Source organism: Planococcus citri, chromosome 4 (genome assembly GCF_950023065.1).
Source record: "Planococcus citri chromosome 4, ihPlaCitr1.1, whole genome shotgun sequence".
In the NCBI taxonomy this organism is placed as follows: domain Eukaryota; kingdom Metazoa; phylum Arthropoda; class Insecta; order Hemiptera; family Pseudococcidae; genus Planococcus; species Planococcus citri.
The window spans coordinates 7,816,893-7,834,690 of NC_088680.1; the positions used below are offsets into that span (position 1 = coordinate 7,816,893).

Consider the following 17,798-nt stretch of genomic DNA (forward strand, 5'->3'; position numbering starts at 1 on the left):
GCTTACTTAAATAAAAATATATCATAATAAATCAATTTAAAATTATTTCAAAATTGTAATACATATTATATCTAATTGATAACTTCTTTTTAAAAAGTTGGATCTATTTTTCATCAATTTTTTGTCAAAATGATAAAATGATAAAAACTTGATATGAAATATTCATTGATTTTGCCTTGAAAATAGACATTAATTTAGATAAAAGCTGAAGTTGATTTTAAGCCGATGATCACTTGAAAATGAAAATGGCGTGAAAATTTATTCAAAATTAATGTATTATTTGTGCTGTCGTAACCAATCGTTTTTTCAAGTTTAAAAATTTGAATCAATTTTTCATCAAATTTTTTGATGGATTGAAAATAGTCAAAACTTGACTCAAAATTTTCATCAATTTTTTTCTTAAAAATATAAAATTTTTCCTGCACATTGATGTTGAAGTTGTTTTTGACTATTTTTTGATGAGAAATGAAAATGGTATGAAAATCGCTTTAAAATTTTATGGTTGATTTACAGCGTCAATTATTCATCACTGATACAATTTACTACTCGCAGATAAAATGTGCAGCAAACTGTATAAGTATCTAGTTTTTCCAAAAAAATTAATGTTGAAGAAAAGGAGTGTTATAATTGTAACTTCATTTCTAAGGGGTCATCTCGACCCAATTTTTGAGTCATGGGAGAGTCGAGGTGCAGGGATTTTACCATCAAATAATTTCAAATATCAATTCACATAATATTTTGTATAATTTGCGTAAATATGCACTAGAATTATAGAATACAAAGAGCGATTTTCTGAAGATTTAAGGTTGTTTTTCATAAGCTCGACACAAAATTTATTAGAAAAAAGTGTTGATAGAGTACTCAAAACCGTCGTCACAGATATTGAGTCGATTTTGCATTAAATCACAAGAAAGTGTTGAAAAATCGACTAATAAACTACACACAATCTTCAAATTATCGACAAAAAATATGTGGCGATGTCTCAATATGAAAAATGCTCGATGGTAAATTTGGGTCGATTTTATATCAATAATGTTCGAGAATAGGTAGATTTTATGCCGAAAAAAAATGATGAAAATGAAATTTATTGGCCCAAATTCGACTTAAAATTTGAGCTAACTCGACCCTATTTTTTTTTTTTCAAGATTGTGTCAAGGTGGTTTGTCTGGAAGGCATGCTAGCAATACGCTAGTTACTTGCTAGAAGGACAATCACTGGTAAACATGCACTAGTCTACTGCTAGCGCTATTCCAATCTTGGTAAAGCTAGCAGTCAAGGTAATAGCATGGAGCTAGATTTTTGTTGGAAGACATTCTTATCCAGGTGCTAGCAGTCAAGGGCTAGCATAATGCTAGCACATTGCTAGCATTGTTCTCTATCATGATACACTTAACTTCTCTTAGATGAAGTATGTAGTCAATGTGAATATAAGCTCAATGTGGTTTCTTGTTTAAATATAAGAAGAGTGAAGTTCGCCAAGTAATCACTCAGCTTATACTAGCACAAGATGCTAGTGCAATGCTAGCTCTAAACTAGCATTGTAGAGCTATTGCCCTTTTTTGGATATTTTTGGGAAATTTCATACCATTAATTAAAAATACCCTATAATCTTTTAAAGAAATTGATATTCTTTTAGCATTATACTAATTATACACATGCTAGCATATGCTAGCAAAAATCTGGAAAGAGCATGCTAGCAAAAAGCTAGCAAGAGCATTCTAGCACCAGTAGCACCATTTTGGGCACCTTGACTAGTTCATTTGCAAGCAAATTGATGCTAGCACAATGCTAGTCTCCGTGCTAGAATTATGTCAATTGTATGCCAGCATATGCCAGCAAGATGCTAGCGTGACCATGCTAGCACTGGTGGCACCATTTTGAACACCTTATTAGCATATCTGCTAGCAAACTGTTGCTAGCATAATGCTAGAAAAATGATGCTAGCATAATGCTAGAAAAATGATGCTAGCGTGGTGCTGGTACTACTTTCCTAGCACCATGCTAGCAACAGTTTGCTAGCAGATAGGCTAGTTATGGTGTTCAAAATGGTGCAACTAGTGCTAGCATAGTCATGCTAGCAACGTTGCTAGCATTCTGCCACTTGAAATTGTCAATAAGGTTACACAAATTTTGACTCAACATTAAACCATTTGTCTCACGATTTTCTCAATTAGGTAATAGGAAAAAAAGAAAAACAGATATGGCGGGCGTTAGACCTACTGCATGGAGACTTCAGATGTCTTCTTAAGCCGATGAATGAATAAGCTATTACATACAAATGAATTAATCGAAATGATGCTGAAACATTTATTTTATAGTCAATTTTCCCTCATTTGGAAATCTACTAAATGTGGTAGTACTTTAATAAGTATTCATAATATGTACATAAAATGAATTATTCGTACAACACGAAGCATTCTTATGGGAAATTACGAAAATCTTCAGGAATTTTAACATGATTGATCATTCCATCCAAGGCCATATTAGTGACCACTTGAGGAAGTCCGCTATCTTGTTCGTACTGAACAGTCGTATCTACCCGAGGAGACTCTGGGTATCTTTTCAAATAGTTTTCCAGCTTTCCTTTCAAAGTATCATTGTTGGTGAGAGCAATTTGATGATATATACTTTGGATACTAGCTTCATCCTTGGTTTCGCGCAAGAAGTTGAATAAACTGAGTAACCAATTATGACGTTCTGGATGCTTATGGTTATAATAAGGCGAACCCAGCACTTCGGATAACATCTTTTTTTCGACAAATTTCTTCAAATCAGCCAAATCTGGGTTCCTCTGGTTCAGTTTGTTAGTGTCATACCTGAGGCGAAGTTTTTCGAACATTTCTTTTGGTAAAATTTCCTCGAGGTCTTGTTTACTTTGCTCGCCCGTTTTATATGGGTTTCGTAAAGCTTCTCCAACTTTTCTGATGAGGGTTTTATCTTTTTTGATTTGTTTGAGAATATCGTCCGAGTTAAATTTTGCATTCCACAATTCGCGCAGAGTTCCCGATTGGATGTTACAGATGCATGCTTGATTCTTGTCGCACTGTCCTAATGTAAGGTGGGCGTTTTGGAGTTTTCCAATGTAAGAGCATTGAACTCCGCATCCAAGATTTCCTAAAACAATGCAGCTCAAAGAAGGAGTATAGATGGACGGTTGGGAGGGTGCTGTGGTTTGAGAATCTTGCGCATTTTCTGTGCTGTGAACCGGAGTGATATCGGCTGAAATCATTTGCAAAGTTGAAGTTATTATTGCGAATTGAGTGGATTTGGACGAGGGCGAGTGAAAAAATGTAGAATGAAGAGAAATTCCAACTTACCAGCAAGTATACCAATGTATAAGATTCCACAAATTAATGATATATTATTCATGGTGAGGAGTGAATGCTCACTGGGAATCTGTGAAATGCATAAAAATTATTGATTGGACAAATTTTATGGCATTTTTTTGACAAATAAAATTCACCAAAAGTCTATGAAGTCTCCAAAAACGCTTAAAATCATCTCCAATCGACTCAGAAAGTTGAAATTAAGGTTCAGAATGGATTTTCAGCTTTCCAATTTCCTTTTGAAAAATGTTGAAGAAATTGTAATTTTCAAAAATCTGCTGTAATCTCCAGAACTGCTCAAAACGGTTCGAAATTATTTTCAATCGATTTTGTGAGTCGAGAGTAGGGCATATCAGAAATTTCAGATTTTTAGATCAACATGGTGAATTTTGATTTTTTCTAATTTTTTGGGCCCAATTTTGAAAAATAATCATCAAAAATAAAAAAAAAACTGAAATTTTGGCAGGCGATTTATTTTTGCAGACTTTTTTCGATGTAGCTTTGTTCGGTTCAAAAAATGTTATGTGAGTTGAGATACCTTCTTCTTAAGAGTTTCAATTTTGAGTGATTAGATTTGTTCAGACGTGATCAGATCCATCTGTTTAATTAGATCTGATCTCATGATCTGATCTGATCTGATCAGATCTAGACATGACCAAATAAATCGAAATTTGGACCACATTTTATCAGACCTGTTTGATCGGATCATCAATTTTGACCTGGTTAGATCTGAGCATTCTCTCGATCCAATCAGATCCAACTATAGACATGGAATCAGATCAGGTGATCATCAGATTATTTAATAATTTTCCCTTGGGTTTTCAGATGGTCAATACGACAGACTTTCCCCATAATTACAGGCATAAAGTCGGCATAGATATGGTATGCATTAAACTTGACTTACGTGGTTTTGGAGCAATGAAGAATTCACACTTTAGTAAAGTTACACTGAAGTCAGTCTGTTTGCAATAACTATTTTACGCTATGAAAAGTTTCCTGTTTTATAGTAAAATAGTGAAAAGAAACGTGATCGTAGTACAGGTGTTTTTAATTGGGAGTGACAAATTGTCATTCATTAATTTGTGACCTCGATCTACATGTATAGGTTTTCAAGAAATTAAAAATTCTGCGTAGGTATCGTAGATCAGTAAGTAGGTACCTAATAATGCACGTGCTGTTGATTGGCTGTCACAACATGTTTGTGCTGCGAACGAACTCATTAATTGCTGGCCTTGATCTCCGCTTAAAGCTTCGTGAAATAAATTGCGCAAATGAAATTGACGAAGGATCATTAATCAGGTGTACCCACCAGCGAAGAAATTATCGAATAGTTTTTTCAATAAACGTTACAGTTTCTTTTTTCCTGGAAATAAGCGTAATTTCAATCACATTCAAGTGCAATTGCATTCGTGAAATTTTTCAAATGAAGTTCACCTTGATTGTCATACAATGAAGAAATTTTTCCACTTTCGAAATCAATACGAATCGCTTTCCGAGAAATGAACATAAAATATGAAAAATTTCGCAAATTTCGTGAAATTGTTCCTCACATGCTTTAATGCACTTCGACTTGTTTCATATGATTATGATTTTTTGTAGAAATGAAGAAATCTGAATTCCATGAATTTTTAACTTTTCATTCAAATACCTTATGGTGAGCTCATATTTTTTTTTAAATCTTCTTATCTTTGTTTCCAATTTATTTTTTAATGCAGAAAAAATAAAAAATAACGATAGAAAATTTTAAATCTCCCAAAAAGTATATGAATTACTTTATTTTTAAGCATAAATTAATCTAATCAGATGAGCAGATCTATCCAACTGAAACTTTGAGATTCGGTCAGATATGATCAGATCAAAACTTTTGGGGGCAAATTACGATTTCCAACAAGACTCTACACCTACACCAGAAACTATCAATTTGGTGCCAGCCCTCTCAGAAGGGCGGGCCAGAAGATTCTATCGTTTTCACTTTGTCTCGAGGTACTCAGCATCAGCAGCGCATATCTGCAAAGCTATGATACTTGGATCAAAACAGATTTCACAGTTTGAAAGTGCATTGCATTTCAGAATTTTTAAGTAAGTAGGTATTTTGAAATTTGCCAAAAGTTGAAAGTTCAAATTTCAATTTCTCATGAAGAAAGGTTTATTTAAAAGGATATACTGATACCAACAGAGAAATTTTAATCCTTTGTCACCAACATTTCATTAACTTTTTCAAATCGGTATTCTTGTTTTTTTTTTTTTCAATTTTTTTGGGAAAGGGAGGATAAAAAGATTTTTCTGAGAAAGAAACGTTTGGAAATAAACTGATTTTTTTCAATTGATGCTAAATTTTAAATTGAACGGTAAAAATTTCTTCCTAATAAAAATCAAATCTATGTGGTGTAGAGCCAGAAAAAAATGGACCAGTACAATAAATCAATCAATTAATCAATCAGTATTCATTTATTTCTAAACATATTTCAAAATTACAAAATATCCCCCCAATGCGCAGTTACGCAAGCGAGCCCAGTTGGGTGAAAATCTGCTCTTACGCGACATAAAAACGTGGGCAGGAGATTTAACACTTCACGCCAATGCCTTTTCTGCCCATAAATCGGCGCGTATTTTAATTACGCCTAAAAATCTGCCATTGATAAATATTCTTGAAAAATCTTTCGGCACTAGCGGGGATCGAACTCGGGTCCCCGGATCTGTAAGCGGACTCCTTGCTACCTACTCCACCAGGTCACTTGGTAGAAGAGAACAAATATTTATATACTAACCTATAACACACGCGCAAAATACCAAATTTACGCGCGTTTTTCAACAAACACGCGATTAAATACGCTACGAAATATTTGTGTAGCGTATTTTGTGGCTGGTTTTTTCAACGTGCAAAAATACGCCACATAATTTAGAAGCGTAGCGGCTTTACGCGATAAAAATACGCTACAAAATATTCTTGTGGCATGTTTATCAGCAGAAATTTTATTCTGCTGTGCAGAAAATGTAACAACCTAAAAAGTCGCTTCAAATTACGCCCGTGAATTGAAGCGCGATTTTGAAAACTGTAAAATCTGCTGCATGGCAGCAGTTTAAAGTCGCATTGAAGTATAAAACGCCAATTAAACTGCTCTTTACCGCGTATTTATTGGCAGAAGAGCAGATTTTCACCCAACTGGGAGGGGGCCTCCATGGTAACATTGATCATGTGAAAAAAATTTAACAGATTGAAGGAGGAGAGAAAAAAAAGAAAAAGAAAGAGAAACAAACAAAACAAACCAAAATAAATAAATAAATAAATATGTAATTAAGCAAATGAAAGAGTATAAAACAAAACTAAAAGTTAAAAATAATGAACTTATGCAGGAATGAGTACATCTACAGCGGAATAACAGGACCTCACATACTATAAGCAAACAGAAGGCAGACATGTGACATGTAAGTGTTTTCACTCTCCAGTAACCACAGGACTAAGTGCCAGCTGGGAGCCCAAATCTCTACTCATCACTGCATTAAACAGCTTTGGCAAGCACCATGGAGCCTGAGCACCAGATCTGTCTTGTCGGTACCTAGGTAGGGGAGCAACGGTGTTATCAATTTTCCTCCCCCTCTCATTCACAAACTCTAAATTTGGACCTATTCCTTTGTAAATAGTCAATTGCCTGAACTTAATAGTTTTTGAATAGGCAGAATTGCTAGTTTTTGAAAATTGTTTTTTGTACTTTCCCCCCTTTTTTTACCTACAATGCTCCTAACTGCCCATTTTTGTAGAATATGGATATGTTCTAAGTGACAGTCCACCGCCCCCCCCCCCAGATGAACAAGCCATACTGGAGCACAGATTGATAGAGAGCATAATAAATTTTTACCATGTGTTGAGTGCCAAAATGTTATGCCAGGAAGCGAATCAAATAGTTTAGTTTTCTAGTTTAGTTTGTAAGTATAACCTCTGTTCTTTCCAGATCAATTTGGAATTGATCATTATTCCGAGGTACCGAGTTGACTCAACTTGTGACAGGGGTATGCACATGGAGCCCTACAATCCGGGCTTTCATGCATGTAGCACCTAGACCCCAGGTCATGGGGAAACCCTATAGCCAAAACTTAACAATTTTGATTTGAACAAATTTGGTTTTAATTTATGTTGCCAGAACCAGCCTCCCAATAATTTCAAATCTTCATTAATAAACTTAATAAGATCATCTTAATTTTTGGCCCTATTTACTAAAGTTGTATCGTCTGCAAATCCATATAATGTCCCATGTCCCATTTGATTTTAGTTTGAAAATGTCATTAATGTAAATTGAAAAGAGGATTGGTCCTAGTATGCTGCCCTGTGGTACCCCATGCACTACAGGTAAGAAATTCCCAATTTTATTCCCAACTTTAACAGCTAGAGTTCTTCCCTCCAAGTAGGATCTGAACCAGTCATGCTGCACGCCCCTTATCCCACAGTTCCAGAGCTTCTGTAAAAGAATCCCAACATCAACCGTGTCAAATGCCTTACTGGGACCAAGGTATGCTGCCTCAACACCTGTAATGTTCCATAAATAATTTACTCTTGTTCTTATGCACAGGGACAACAATGGTCTTTTTCAGAGACCATGGAAATCTTCCTTGATTTATTGATTTGTTTAAGATGTCAGCGATAACTGGTGCCAAAATAAGGGTAATTCTCAAAAAAAGTTTAAATTTCAGTACTAAAATTTTTCAAAAATAAAAACCTTTTTTTGATTTTTTTTCAGAAGGGACCTGATTCTAGGCATACCCAGGACCCCTAAAATGACTTCAGGCCCAAGTCATCCTCAATAGGGGTGGGGGCAGGGGCTTCAAAAAAATTGGTGTTACATATTGGAAAAAAAGGCTGTTCCCTACTTTTGGGTAGGTATAGGTATAATTGGAGCAGTTATTGGTAGCTTTAGCTCACAAAAAGGTCATCAAGTAGGTACCAGGTACCTTTTGATGGGAGTATTCGAACACGATAGGGTAGGTATTTTCCTTCGCCGTGGACAAAAAATCACAATAGCCACAACGAAATACCAAACTGTACTACCCACGACGTAAGAAAAAAAAGAACTAAAATTTGTTTTACTGGTAATAGAATTAATAATTTTTCAATTTTCAAAGTTGTGGTCATGAAATACTTACCATTTGAATATTTTCTTTTTTTCAAGAAAAAAAATGTCTCTTTTAAACGTGAGAATGATAAGCCACGGCGATGGATCCGAAAAATGGTAATCAGTACAATTTTCACAGATTATAATTTGCAGACTGGTTAACTGTATTTGCTTGATGGATTTGAAATGGGCGCAGCATTACTATCACTAAAACGATACAGTGTACCCATTTCACATTTAAAAAAATCAAATAGGAGAGCTTGAAAACAATTAACAAAAATTGGCCACAGCGATGGACAAAAAACTCATTACATCACTTTATGATCTCGGTTTCAGGGTATAAAGTATCATTCCAAAAATTTATATCAGTTCTGTCATTTACTCTCATATCGTATAATAATATGTACCATTTTTTTTTTTTTTTTTTTTTTTTTTTTTTTTTTTTTTCAGAAAAAGTGATAGTGTAATTCATTTTTGAAGATGAAGTTAAAAAATTTAAGTCATTACAGGCCACGACGATGGAGTTTTCAGGGTTTGGGGGGACTTGACCCATAGTGGAGGGGGGTTGGGGGACGTTAAACTATATGCACGTGACCCCTGAGTTGGTATCTACACAATACCACTGAAAAAAATTTCAATTGTCAATAGTATTCAAGTAAACCACCCATTACACGATTTTTAAACTTTTTTTGAGAATTACCCATAACAAAATTTTCCTTAAACAGTTTTGGCGGAATGTTATCAAGTTCCATAGATAGTTTGTTTGGGAGATTTAAGACCTCAGCATGAATCTCATCACATGTGACTGGAGGGAACCCCAGGCTATTTATAATTTTCTTGGCTGGGTAAGCGCTATTTGTTACAAGGTTTTGGAATTTATTTGAGATTTTATCGACAGAGTCAATAAAAAATTTATTAAATACATTTGAGATCTTAATTCCATTTCCCTCAACCTAAACCTCCTCCTGATTTATTCTAATTTTTGTCAGTTCATCTTTCTGCTTCCTCTAGATCAAATCTATATGTTTCCAGTACTTCCTTGGGTCATTTTTACATTTCGAGCCACTGAATTTTTGAAAATTTTCAGAAAAACGAAAAATGAAGTTCAGCTCTTCAAGTTTTTTTTGTGTGGGCATTTTTGGATGCCCTTTTGATTTTCTGTGTACTGCTCAAAAATTTATCTACTGGTTGAAATGCGCACTTCCTTTTTTAAAGCGTTGAGTGTGACAAAAAAATAATCCAATGCATCAATGCTACGAAGTGATTTTATTTTAAATTTTCATGCTGGCATAAGGCTATCTAAAAAATAATTGTATGATAAGGTAAAACATAAATCAATGCTGGTACATATCAGAAAATACGTTTATGAGGACCTGGGGAAACATTTGGGAAGACCAAGGCTCTTGATCATTCCATCAACCACCATATTGGCCACAATTTGAGAAGCAGCATTATCCTGTTCGTACTTGATAGTTGTATCTATCTTTGGAGCGTCATTCTTCTTCAAAAAGAAACCAAGTTTTTCTTTCAAAAGTCCATTACCAGTTAGATCAACTTGATGATAAATACTTTGGATGCTGGCACTTTGTTTACGAGCTTTCAAGTATACGAAGAAATTATGCACCCAACTCAAGCAATTCAGATTGGTGGAGTAGAATTCAGGCGAATTCCGCATCACTGAATTCACTTCATCTTCGTTGACCAATTGCTTTATAGATTCCACATCTATTTTTGTCTGATTAATTTCGGTTGTATTATTTTGTTTAACACGAATTTGACTATACAGGCGTTTCGGCAGAATTGTCGCGAGGGCTTGTTTACATTGCTCGCCCGTTCGAGATGCATTTTTCTTCAACACTTGCTTAACCTTTCTGGGAAGTGATCTACCTTGTCTAATTTGTTCAATCAGGTCATCATCCGCTTCGAATTTTTTATTCCACAAGGCGACCAGGGAATCGTCAGATTCGTCCGATTTGACTGTACAGGTGCATTTTTGCTCATCGTTGCAGGATGCTGAAGTTTCAGAGGTCGAGTCTTGCAGTTTTGCCATGAATGTGCATTGAACGTCGCAGCCGAGTTCTTTGAAAAGAACACAGCTTAGAGAAGGGTTATTATCTGATGGGACCTGGCTATGAACTGGGTTGGCATTGGCTGAAATCATTCGATGGGGGATGAGATTAGCGGTGAATCAGTTTACAAATTTTCGGCTTTGAAGGAGTGAAAAATGCATTAAAAAGTTTACCTGATATGATGCCGATGAGCAAGGTTCCGCAAATGAATGATAAGTTATTCATGATGAGAGTTGGAGATTTGCCTGGTGTCTGTCAAAAAGATGAAGTCCAACGGTTAAATATCAAAAAAGAAAACAAATATTTTTACGAGTACATGAAAACATTGCGCAATTTATCAATGTTGAATGAATTTCTCCAAAAAACACTAGGTAGGTATGGACCTAAAGATATTTGATTTTTCAAGAATTCATCCGACATTGAAAAAGCAACAGAAGGCGAATTCTCTCGAAAAACTCATCATTTGATGCATTCTGGATCAAATTTCAAATGAGTGATTGATCAGATGATCAATCTCAACGATTTTTTTTCACAATCTCAAGCACGAAACAGAATACTATATGAAAGGTTTTACTTACAAGTTTCAGGAGCAAAGAAACGTTCTGGTTGCACGGAAATGAAATTCGATGAACTAATGTCTCGAGTTGTGAAAAAACTTCACGTTTTATAGTAAAACCATGTGATGTAGGAGTACCGAGTACCTAAACACAAGTGTTATTAATTGGATGCATGACAAATGGTGTTGTTTTGACAAATGAACGCATTTTCTAGGTTTTTTGAATCAGTTCTTGGAAAGAAATCCGCTCCACGAGGCATCATTTAATCAGGTGCAGGTATGAAGAAATCATTTGTCAACTGCATCTTGATATTAGTTGTTATGAGGTCTAGTAAATTAAGTTTTTTATGTCATCAACGAGGTGTTCGAAGAAAATCTTTGATGTGTTTGTCTAATGAATCTAGAAGTTTTTATCGAGAAAAACATAACTTTGATGACTGAGATGCGATGTGTTGGTTGTTGTTGTTGTTTTTATCAAATTAATGTCACCTTACTTTTCCACGAAACAGAATAATAATTTTTTCCCCCTTCGAAATCGATTAATTTCTTGAGGAGTGAAGCAGTTCGTTGAAAATTTTGCAAGCGCTCATCATTTCATCAGCAGAGTGCTGAGGTGTAATGTTGAAAACAAGTTGAAATTTTCACCTTCAAATAATTTTCATTTCATTTTCAAAATTTTTCTGCATTATCTCCTTTTTAAGGAAGGTTTCACCCCCAGTTATTATGGTCTTTTTGTATGGACTGGAGCCTCCAAAACTGTCTCTTTCAAGAGAAGTTCTTGCTTGGTGTTCCAAACATGACTGTTTTTTTTTTGCGTGAAGTTCTCAAAAATTTAAAAACTTATAAAAACTAATCATTCAAATTTTTTTTTGAAAATTTATAATTTTATTTCTGGAAGGATTAGAGGAGGAAAAGGGGGAGGGAATGGGCAAAATCATAGTTTAAAATTTCATGTTCTTTTCTCGGTCAGCTAAAATCAAAAATCTAAGAAATGTTGATTTTTTTTACTTTTCTGAGTGGATTTCCTAAAATAAGAGGTACAAATTTGTGGTTTCCACCTTGTTTCACAGCATGCAATACAGAAAATTCTAGCTGGATGAGATCAGCAGGAGGCTCCGGAATGTCTCAAGGCCCTCTCCAATCTGTTCGGAAAGTTACAAATAAGGAAAAAATCTTTCATATTCATGCGTTCATTTCAATTTTCAATTTTTTTTCTCAAGGCAAAGAGCTTTTGAATTTTTAAAAATTTGTCGAAAGTCAAAAAATGAAATCCCATCTATTAAATTTCGGTTCAGTGCTGTATTTTATATAAGATGCCCTATTGCAGGTTTTCTGTGTGCAGGCTGAAAAATGTTCTAAGTACCAATTGAAATTCACCCTTTTGGGTGTTAAAAGAACTACCTATTTATTGCAGAAATGAAATTGACTGGGTAGTATCAATAATCAAACATTTCTTTTCAAAATCGAATAACCTCTTGCAGAACCCGGATGGGAAAATGATTCGATAAAATCCAATAAAAATTTATCCAATTTGATTTTATATTCGTATTCAGCGTCACCAAAAACCTAATATTTGATGCGTCGCACAAGAAAACCCCTATTTTGAACTTTTACACCATTTGGGGAGATTTTTTTGAAAGTTTTGCCCAAAATTGAGGGTGGGGGTGCTTCTCCTCCATTATGGGATCTCATCTCGAAACTTAAATATTTCAAAAAAGCATCAAAAGGTACGTGTATGGAAATTTTTTCAGACTTTTAAATGGTAGCTCCCACTTACTGTGCCATTTTGAAATTTGAACTTTCAATTTGAAACTTCAACTTTCAAATTTTGAGAATTTCAAAATGCTTAAAAAGTTCAAAATGCAATGCCCTTTCGAACTGTTGAATCAGTTTTGATCAAAGTATCATAGTTCTGGAATGCGCTGCTGAAGTTGAGTACTTCAGACAATGTGAAGATAATGGAAGCCCCCCACCCACCCCCTGAGGGGGCTGGGGCCAAACTGATTGCGAGTTTCTTACTCACTGGGTGGGTAGATATTGTAAAAAAAATTAAGCGAAATCGAAGGACATGACTTTCAAAATCGCATTTTTTTGTTCGAATTGACATGGAATGACCCACCTTGATCTACGTACGTACATCAATAGGTTTTCAAGCAATGAAAAATTTTGCGTGGGGTATCCTATGGATCAAGAAAAGTATCATGTTAATGATGCATGTGGCACGTTTGATTGACTGTCACAACCTTGGGCAGCTGAAAATTTGGTTACACGAAACTTTCATACACACTTGGCAAACACTAGAAAATGAACTTCAAAAAACACTATTGCCACCCCCCCCCCTCCCTTGAAAAATTTCACCAAGGGTCTAAAAATTTTGCCAACGTCTCATCATGGGTCAGCTTTGTGGTAAATTTTGTCCAAATCCATCAAAACCCTTCATTATCCTCGGACTATACATACATACCTTTTCTAGGAATTTTCCCCCCATAAAAACCAAAAACTATAGGGGTGTGGAGGCAGTAAAAAAATTAAAAAAGTAAAAGGGCATAAAAGCCTCTGAATATTTAAAAATATTCAAACGACAAGAAAAAAGTTGAACGACAAAATAATTTTATTCAGTGATCATATAAAAATTGAACGACAATATAAAAAAGTCAGTGAAGGAAAATAAAAAGTAGCCCGATGGCAGTCAACGACCAATTGAAAAAAGTACATGACCGATTTTTAAAAATACACAACATTTTTGTGCATCGATTTCTCGTCCATCTCGAGTCTCTGGTATCCCAAATACAATCCGAGTATTCATTAAATTCAGTCAAAAAATCCTGGAATTCGGAAAATTGTTATAATTTAAAAAAAATTGGAGTAATGGCTCTCTCCTCTATAAAAAAAAAGAAGAGACACTGGGTTAAAATTATTCTTTAGGGCTCTCATCCCTTACTCATAGGATCTAAGAAGTCTTTGTGATGACTAAACGAATTAAAATACCATTTTCAAAATTTTGGAGCATTTAACCCCTCTCCTTCTCTCGCTCATTAGTCTGTCTCTTGTCCTTCGGATCCCAAAAATTCAATTTATTCTCAAATTTGACAAACTCTAATGAAAAAGGACCCCCCCTCTCACAAGCTTCTTATTTTTTATGGATCATGAATTAATCTATCTACTGGGACTTATCTTTCCTCTCTTCTTTCCTTTCGTGAGAGTCCATCTTAAGTGTTTTGTGTCTCATTTGTTTCGTAAGATTCGCAGGTTATTCTACTATTGTCAGGAATTATTTTTTTTTTTAACATGCAAAGTGAATATCCCTGTCGTTACACTGGTCGTCGTTCAAAAACTAATTAAATTCGTCGTTCAAATCACTTATACCGTCGTGCATTTATGGCTGTCGTGCAAACACCCAATTTCGTTGTTGAACTTTGCTGTTGTTCGATATATTTTTTTGTTGTGCCATTATATATTTCCCTATTGAAAAAGACTTATAATTAATACTTACACTTTTACTCCACAAAAACCGAATCACTCAAGGCAGAGGACCTGAGACTCAAGCACTAAACTTACGTAGGAGTGGATAGGACCAATTATTTCCGACTACCAGACCTACAAAGAAGAGCTCAAATCAACTAGTGAAGTTCAATTCCTTCTCGACTTGGCTGATAGCCTTGAGTTTAGAAGGAATTGAGCTTTATGAACTTACAAGCTTTTCACATCTGGTCTTAATGGTTGGTGTGAAAATACCACCCTAGTTGTTCCCACTTACTAAAACACTTTACATTGTTTTCTCATCATGGGTCAATTTTGGGGTAAAATTCGTCCATATCCATCAAAACCCTTCATTATCCTCCGACTATACTTACCCTTTCCAGAAATTTTTCCCCCTTAAAAACCAAAAACTATGGGGTGTGAAGGCAGGAAAAAATTTAGAAAAGTAAAAGTGCATTAAAGCCTCTGAATATTTAAAAATATTCTTGGATATCCTCTCGATTTCATGTGTACAGCACAAACAATTTCTCTACTAAGTAGTTAAAGTATGTAGTTCCTTCTTCAGAGCGTCGAGTGTGACAAGAAATGAATTGAATATGTCAATGCTGAAGAGGAGATTTTATTTTAAACATTTATGCTAGCATCAGGCTATCGGAAAGATACCTGTACATATGGTAAATAATTAATCAAGGCTGGTATCAGGGCTGGGGGTAATCTTGGGAAGACCGTATTTATTTATCATTCCATTGATCAGCCTGTTAGCCACCATTTGAGCAACAACATTATCCTGTTTATATTTTATTGTTCTATCTATCTGTGGAGTGCCCTCTTCCTCTAAATAGAAATCGAGCAATTCTTTCAAAACATCATTTTTAGCTAGACCAACTTGATGATAAACGCTTTGGATGCTGGCATTTTCTTTATTACCATCCAAGTATGTGTAGAAATTATCCACCCAATTCAAGTAATCCAGATCTGTGGCGTCGACTTCGGGTGAATTTAGAAATTGCACTAATGATTTCACTTCATTGTCGACAATTTTCCTTATTTCTCCGACATTGATTTTGGTTGTATCATTTTTAACTTGAATTTTGCTGAACAGTTGTTTTGGTAAAATTGCCTGGAGGTCTTGCTTGGATTGTTCACTCGTTCGAGATGCATTTTCTAATACTCGTGTAACCTTTTCGACAAGTTTTCCATTTTGTTTGATTTGTCTAAGCACATCATCCGCATCGAATTTCTTATTCCATAAGGTGTCCAGGGATTCCGAATTGATTGTACAGGTACATGCTTGCTCATCGTTGCAGGATGCTGAACTTTGAGAGAAGTCTTGTAGTTTCATAATGGATGTGCATTGAACGCGGCAACCAAGTTCTTTGAAAAGTATACAGCTTAGAGAAGGAGCATCGTTGGGTGGTGTCGAGCTTTGAACCGGTTCAACATTGGCTGAAATCATTAGGGTGGTTGAGAATATTAGTGAATCAAGCATTAGTACAAATTTTTGGCATTGGATAATAACATAGTAAAAATTTTACCTGAAATAATGCCCATGAGAAAGATGCCACAAATTAACAATATGTTATTCATGATGAGAGTTGGAGGTTTGCCTGGTGTCTGTGAAACGAGATGAAATCCAACAGTTAAATATATCGAAAAATAAAACCGAAATTTTGTTAGGAAACATGGCGTAAATAATAATCAACGCTCATTCAACGTTTTCAAATAAACTCAAGATATGTAGGTACTTACATCGTATCTAAGAAATACCTAAAGATATGCAATTTTTCAAAAATTCAGCAACCAATTAAAAAATTAACAGAGGGCGAACTCTCTCAAAAAATTTAGTTGTCAATGAATTCTGGATTATTGTTTGAATGAGTTATTACGATCAGATGATCAATTTCAATGATATTTTTTCACAATCTCAAGCAGAAAACAAAATATGAAGTGTTTGACTTACAAGTTTCAGGAGCGAAGAAAATCGAAAGATGTGCTGCAGCACCTGAAATTTTTACTCTATCAATAGTTCTGACCTCTGTTGATCTCATCAGATCAGATTTGACTAGTTTATTGAAAATCAGAGAATTCAAACCAAAAAATTCCATTCACAGTTAAAAAGGTATCACATCTGATCAGATCCGGACATTTCATGGATCAAAACAAATTCAACCTCAATAAATTAGATAATAAATGTTTTGATCTGATCAGATCTAGGTACATTCTACGGGTCCAATTAGATTTGAATAGAGTTTTAATTAGATTAATAGATCTAGTGTGCAGTCCTGATCAAATTCAATAATTTTCCTTCGAGTTTTCAGATTGTCAATACCACAGTCTTTTCTTATAATCACGGGTGTAAAGTAAGCATAGATGCTATAATGTACGAGTATCAAACTTGAATTACGTGTTTTTGGAGCAATGAAAAATTCACACTTTAGTTGCACTGTAGTCAGCTTGTTTGCAGTAACTATTTTACGCAACGAAAAATTTCCCGTTTTATAGTAAAATAGTGCGAAGAAACGTGATCGTAGTACAGGTGTTTTTAATTGGGAGTGACAAATCATCATTTGTTAATTTGTGGGCTTGATCTACACATGGGTGTAGGTTTTTAAGCATTGAAAAATTTCGTATTGGGTATCGTAGATCTAGAAAAATATCTACGTAACCCCATCATAGTAATGATGCACGTGGTGTTGATTGGCTGTCACAACATGTTGTTGCTGCAAACAGACTCATTACTTTCTGGCCTTGATCTTTGCCTAGAGCGTCGTGAAATGAACTGCGCAAATGAAATTAACGAAGGATCGTTGATCAGGTGTACCAACCTGTGAAGAAATTATTGATTAGTTTTTCCAATAAACGTTGTTACAGTTTCTTTTTTCCTGGAAAGAAGTGTCATTTCAATGACATCCAAGTGCAATTGCATTCGTGGAATTTTTCAAATGAAGTTCACCTTGCTTGTCATAGAATGAAGCATTTTCCCACTTTAAAAATCAATACGAATCGTTTTTCAAAAAATGAACGTAAAATATGTATGAAAAATTTCTCAAATTTCGTGACATTGCTCTTCATGCTTCAATGCACTTCGACTTCTTTCACAAGATTCTGATTTTTTGTAGAAATGAAGAAATCTGAATTCCATAAATTTTCAATGTTTCATTCGAATACCTTATGGCGAGCTTATATTTTTTTAAAAAATCTTTTCATCTTTGCTTCCAATTTATTTTTCAAGATGAAAAAAAAAAGTTAGAAAGTAACGACA

General features: G+C 34.8%; 3 protein-coding genes across 6 annotated transcripts; all 3 read right to left on the bottom strand.

Annotated features, from left to right (window-relative positions):
* Positions 1-2,293: 2,293 nt before the first annotated feature.
* LOC135844892 (uncharacterized) lies at positions 2,294-4,362 on the bottom strand. Its single transcript, XM_065363281.1, has 3 exons — positions 4,231-4,362; positions 3,318-3,396; positions 2,294-3,219 (listed from the first exon to the last, which is right to left on the bottom strand). Exons 2-3 carry the CDS (start codon positions 3,367-3,369, stop codon positions 2,420-2,422), a joined length of 852 nt encoding a protein of 283 aa, XP_065219353.1. The 5' UTR covers positions 3,370-3,396; positions 4,231-4,362; the 3' UTR covers positions 2,294-2,419.
* A 5,316-nt stretch (positions 4,363-9,678) lies between these two features.
* Positions 9,679-11,225, bottom strand: LOC135844776 (uncharacterized). Its single transcript, XM_065363121.1, has 3 exons — positions 11,079-11,225; positions 10,674-10,752; positions 9,679-10,582 (listed from the first exon to the last, which is right to left on the bottom strand). Exons 2-3 carry the CDS (start codon positions 10,723-10,725, stop codon positions 9,795-9,797), a joined length of 840 nt encoding a protein of 279 aa, XP_065219193.1. The 5' UTR covers positions 10,726-10,752; positions 11,079-11,225; the 3' UTR covers positions 9,679-9,794.
* A 3,910-nt stretch (positions 11,226-15,135) lies between these two features.
* LOC135844641 (uncharacterized) lies at positions 15,136-17,118 on the bottom strand. 4 transcript variants are annotated; one of them, XM_065362892.1, is made up of 5 exons: positions 16,941-17,005; positions 16,497-16,538; positions 16,286-16,394; positions 16,072-16,150; positions 15,136-15,982 (listed from the first exon to the last, which is right to left on the bottom strand). In XM_065362892.1, exons 4-5 carry the CDS (start codon positions 16,121-16,123, stop codon positions 15,219-15,221), a joined length of 816 nt encoding a protein of 271 aa, XP_065218964.1. In that variant the 5' UTR covers positions 16,124-16,150; positions 16,286-16,394; positions 16,497-16,538; positions 16,941-17,005; the 3' UTR covers positions 15,136-15,218. The 4 variants fall into 4 exon arrangements, with proteins under 4 accessions (XP_065218964.1, XP_065218963.1, XP_065218961.1 ...); XM_065362891.1 differs by lacking the exon at positions 16,286-16,394 and having other exon boundaries at positions 16,941-17,020; XM_065362889.1 differs by lacking the exons at positions 16,286-16,394; positions 16,497-16,538 and having other exon boundaries at positions 16,941-17,078.
* Between the last annotated feature and the right edge of the window lie 680 nt (positions 17,119-17,798).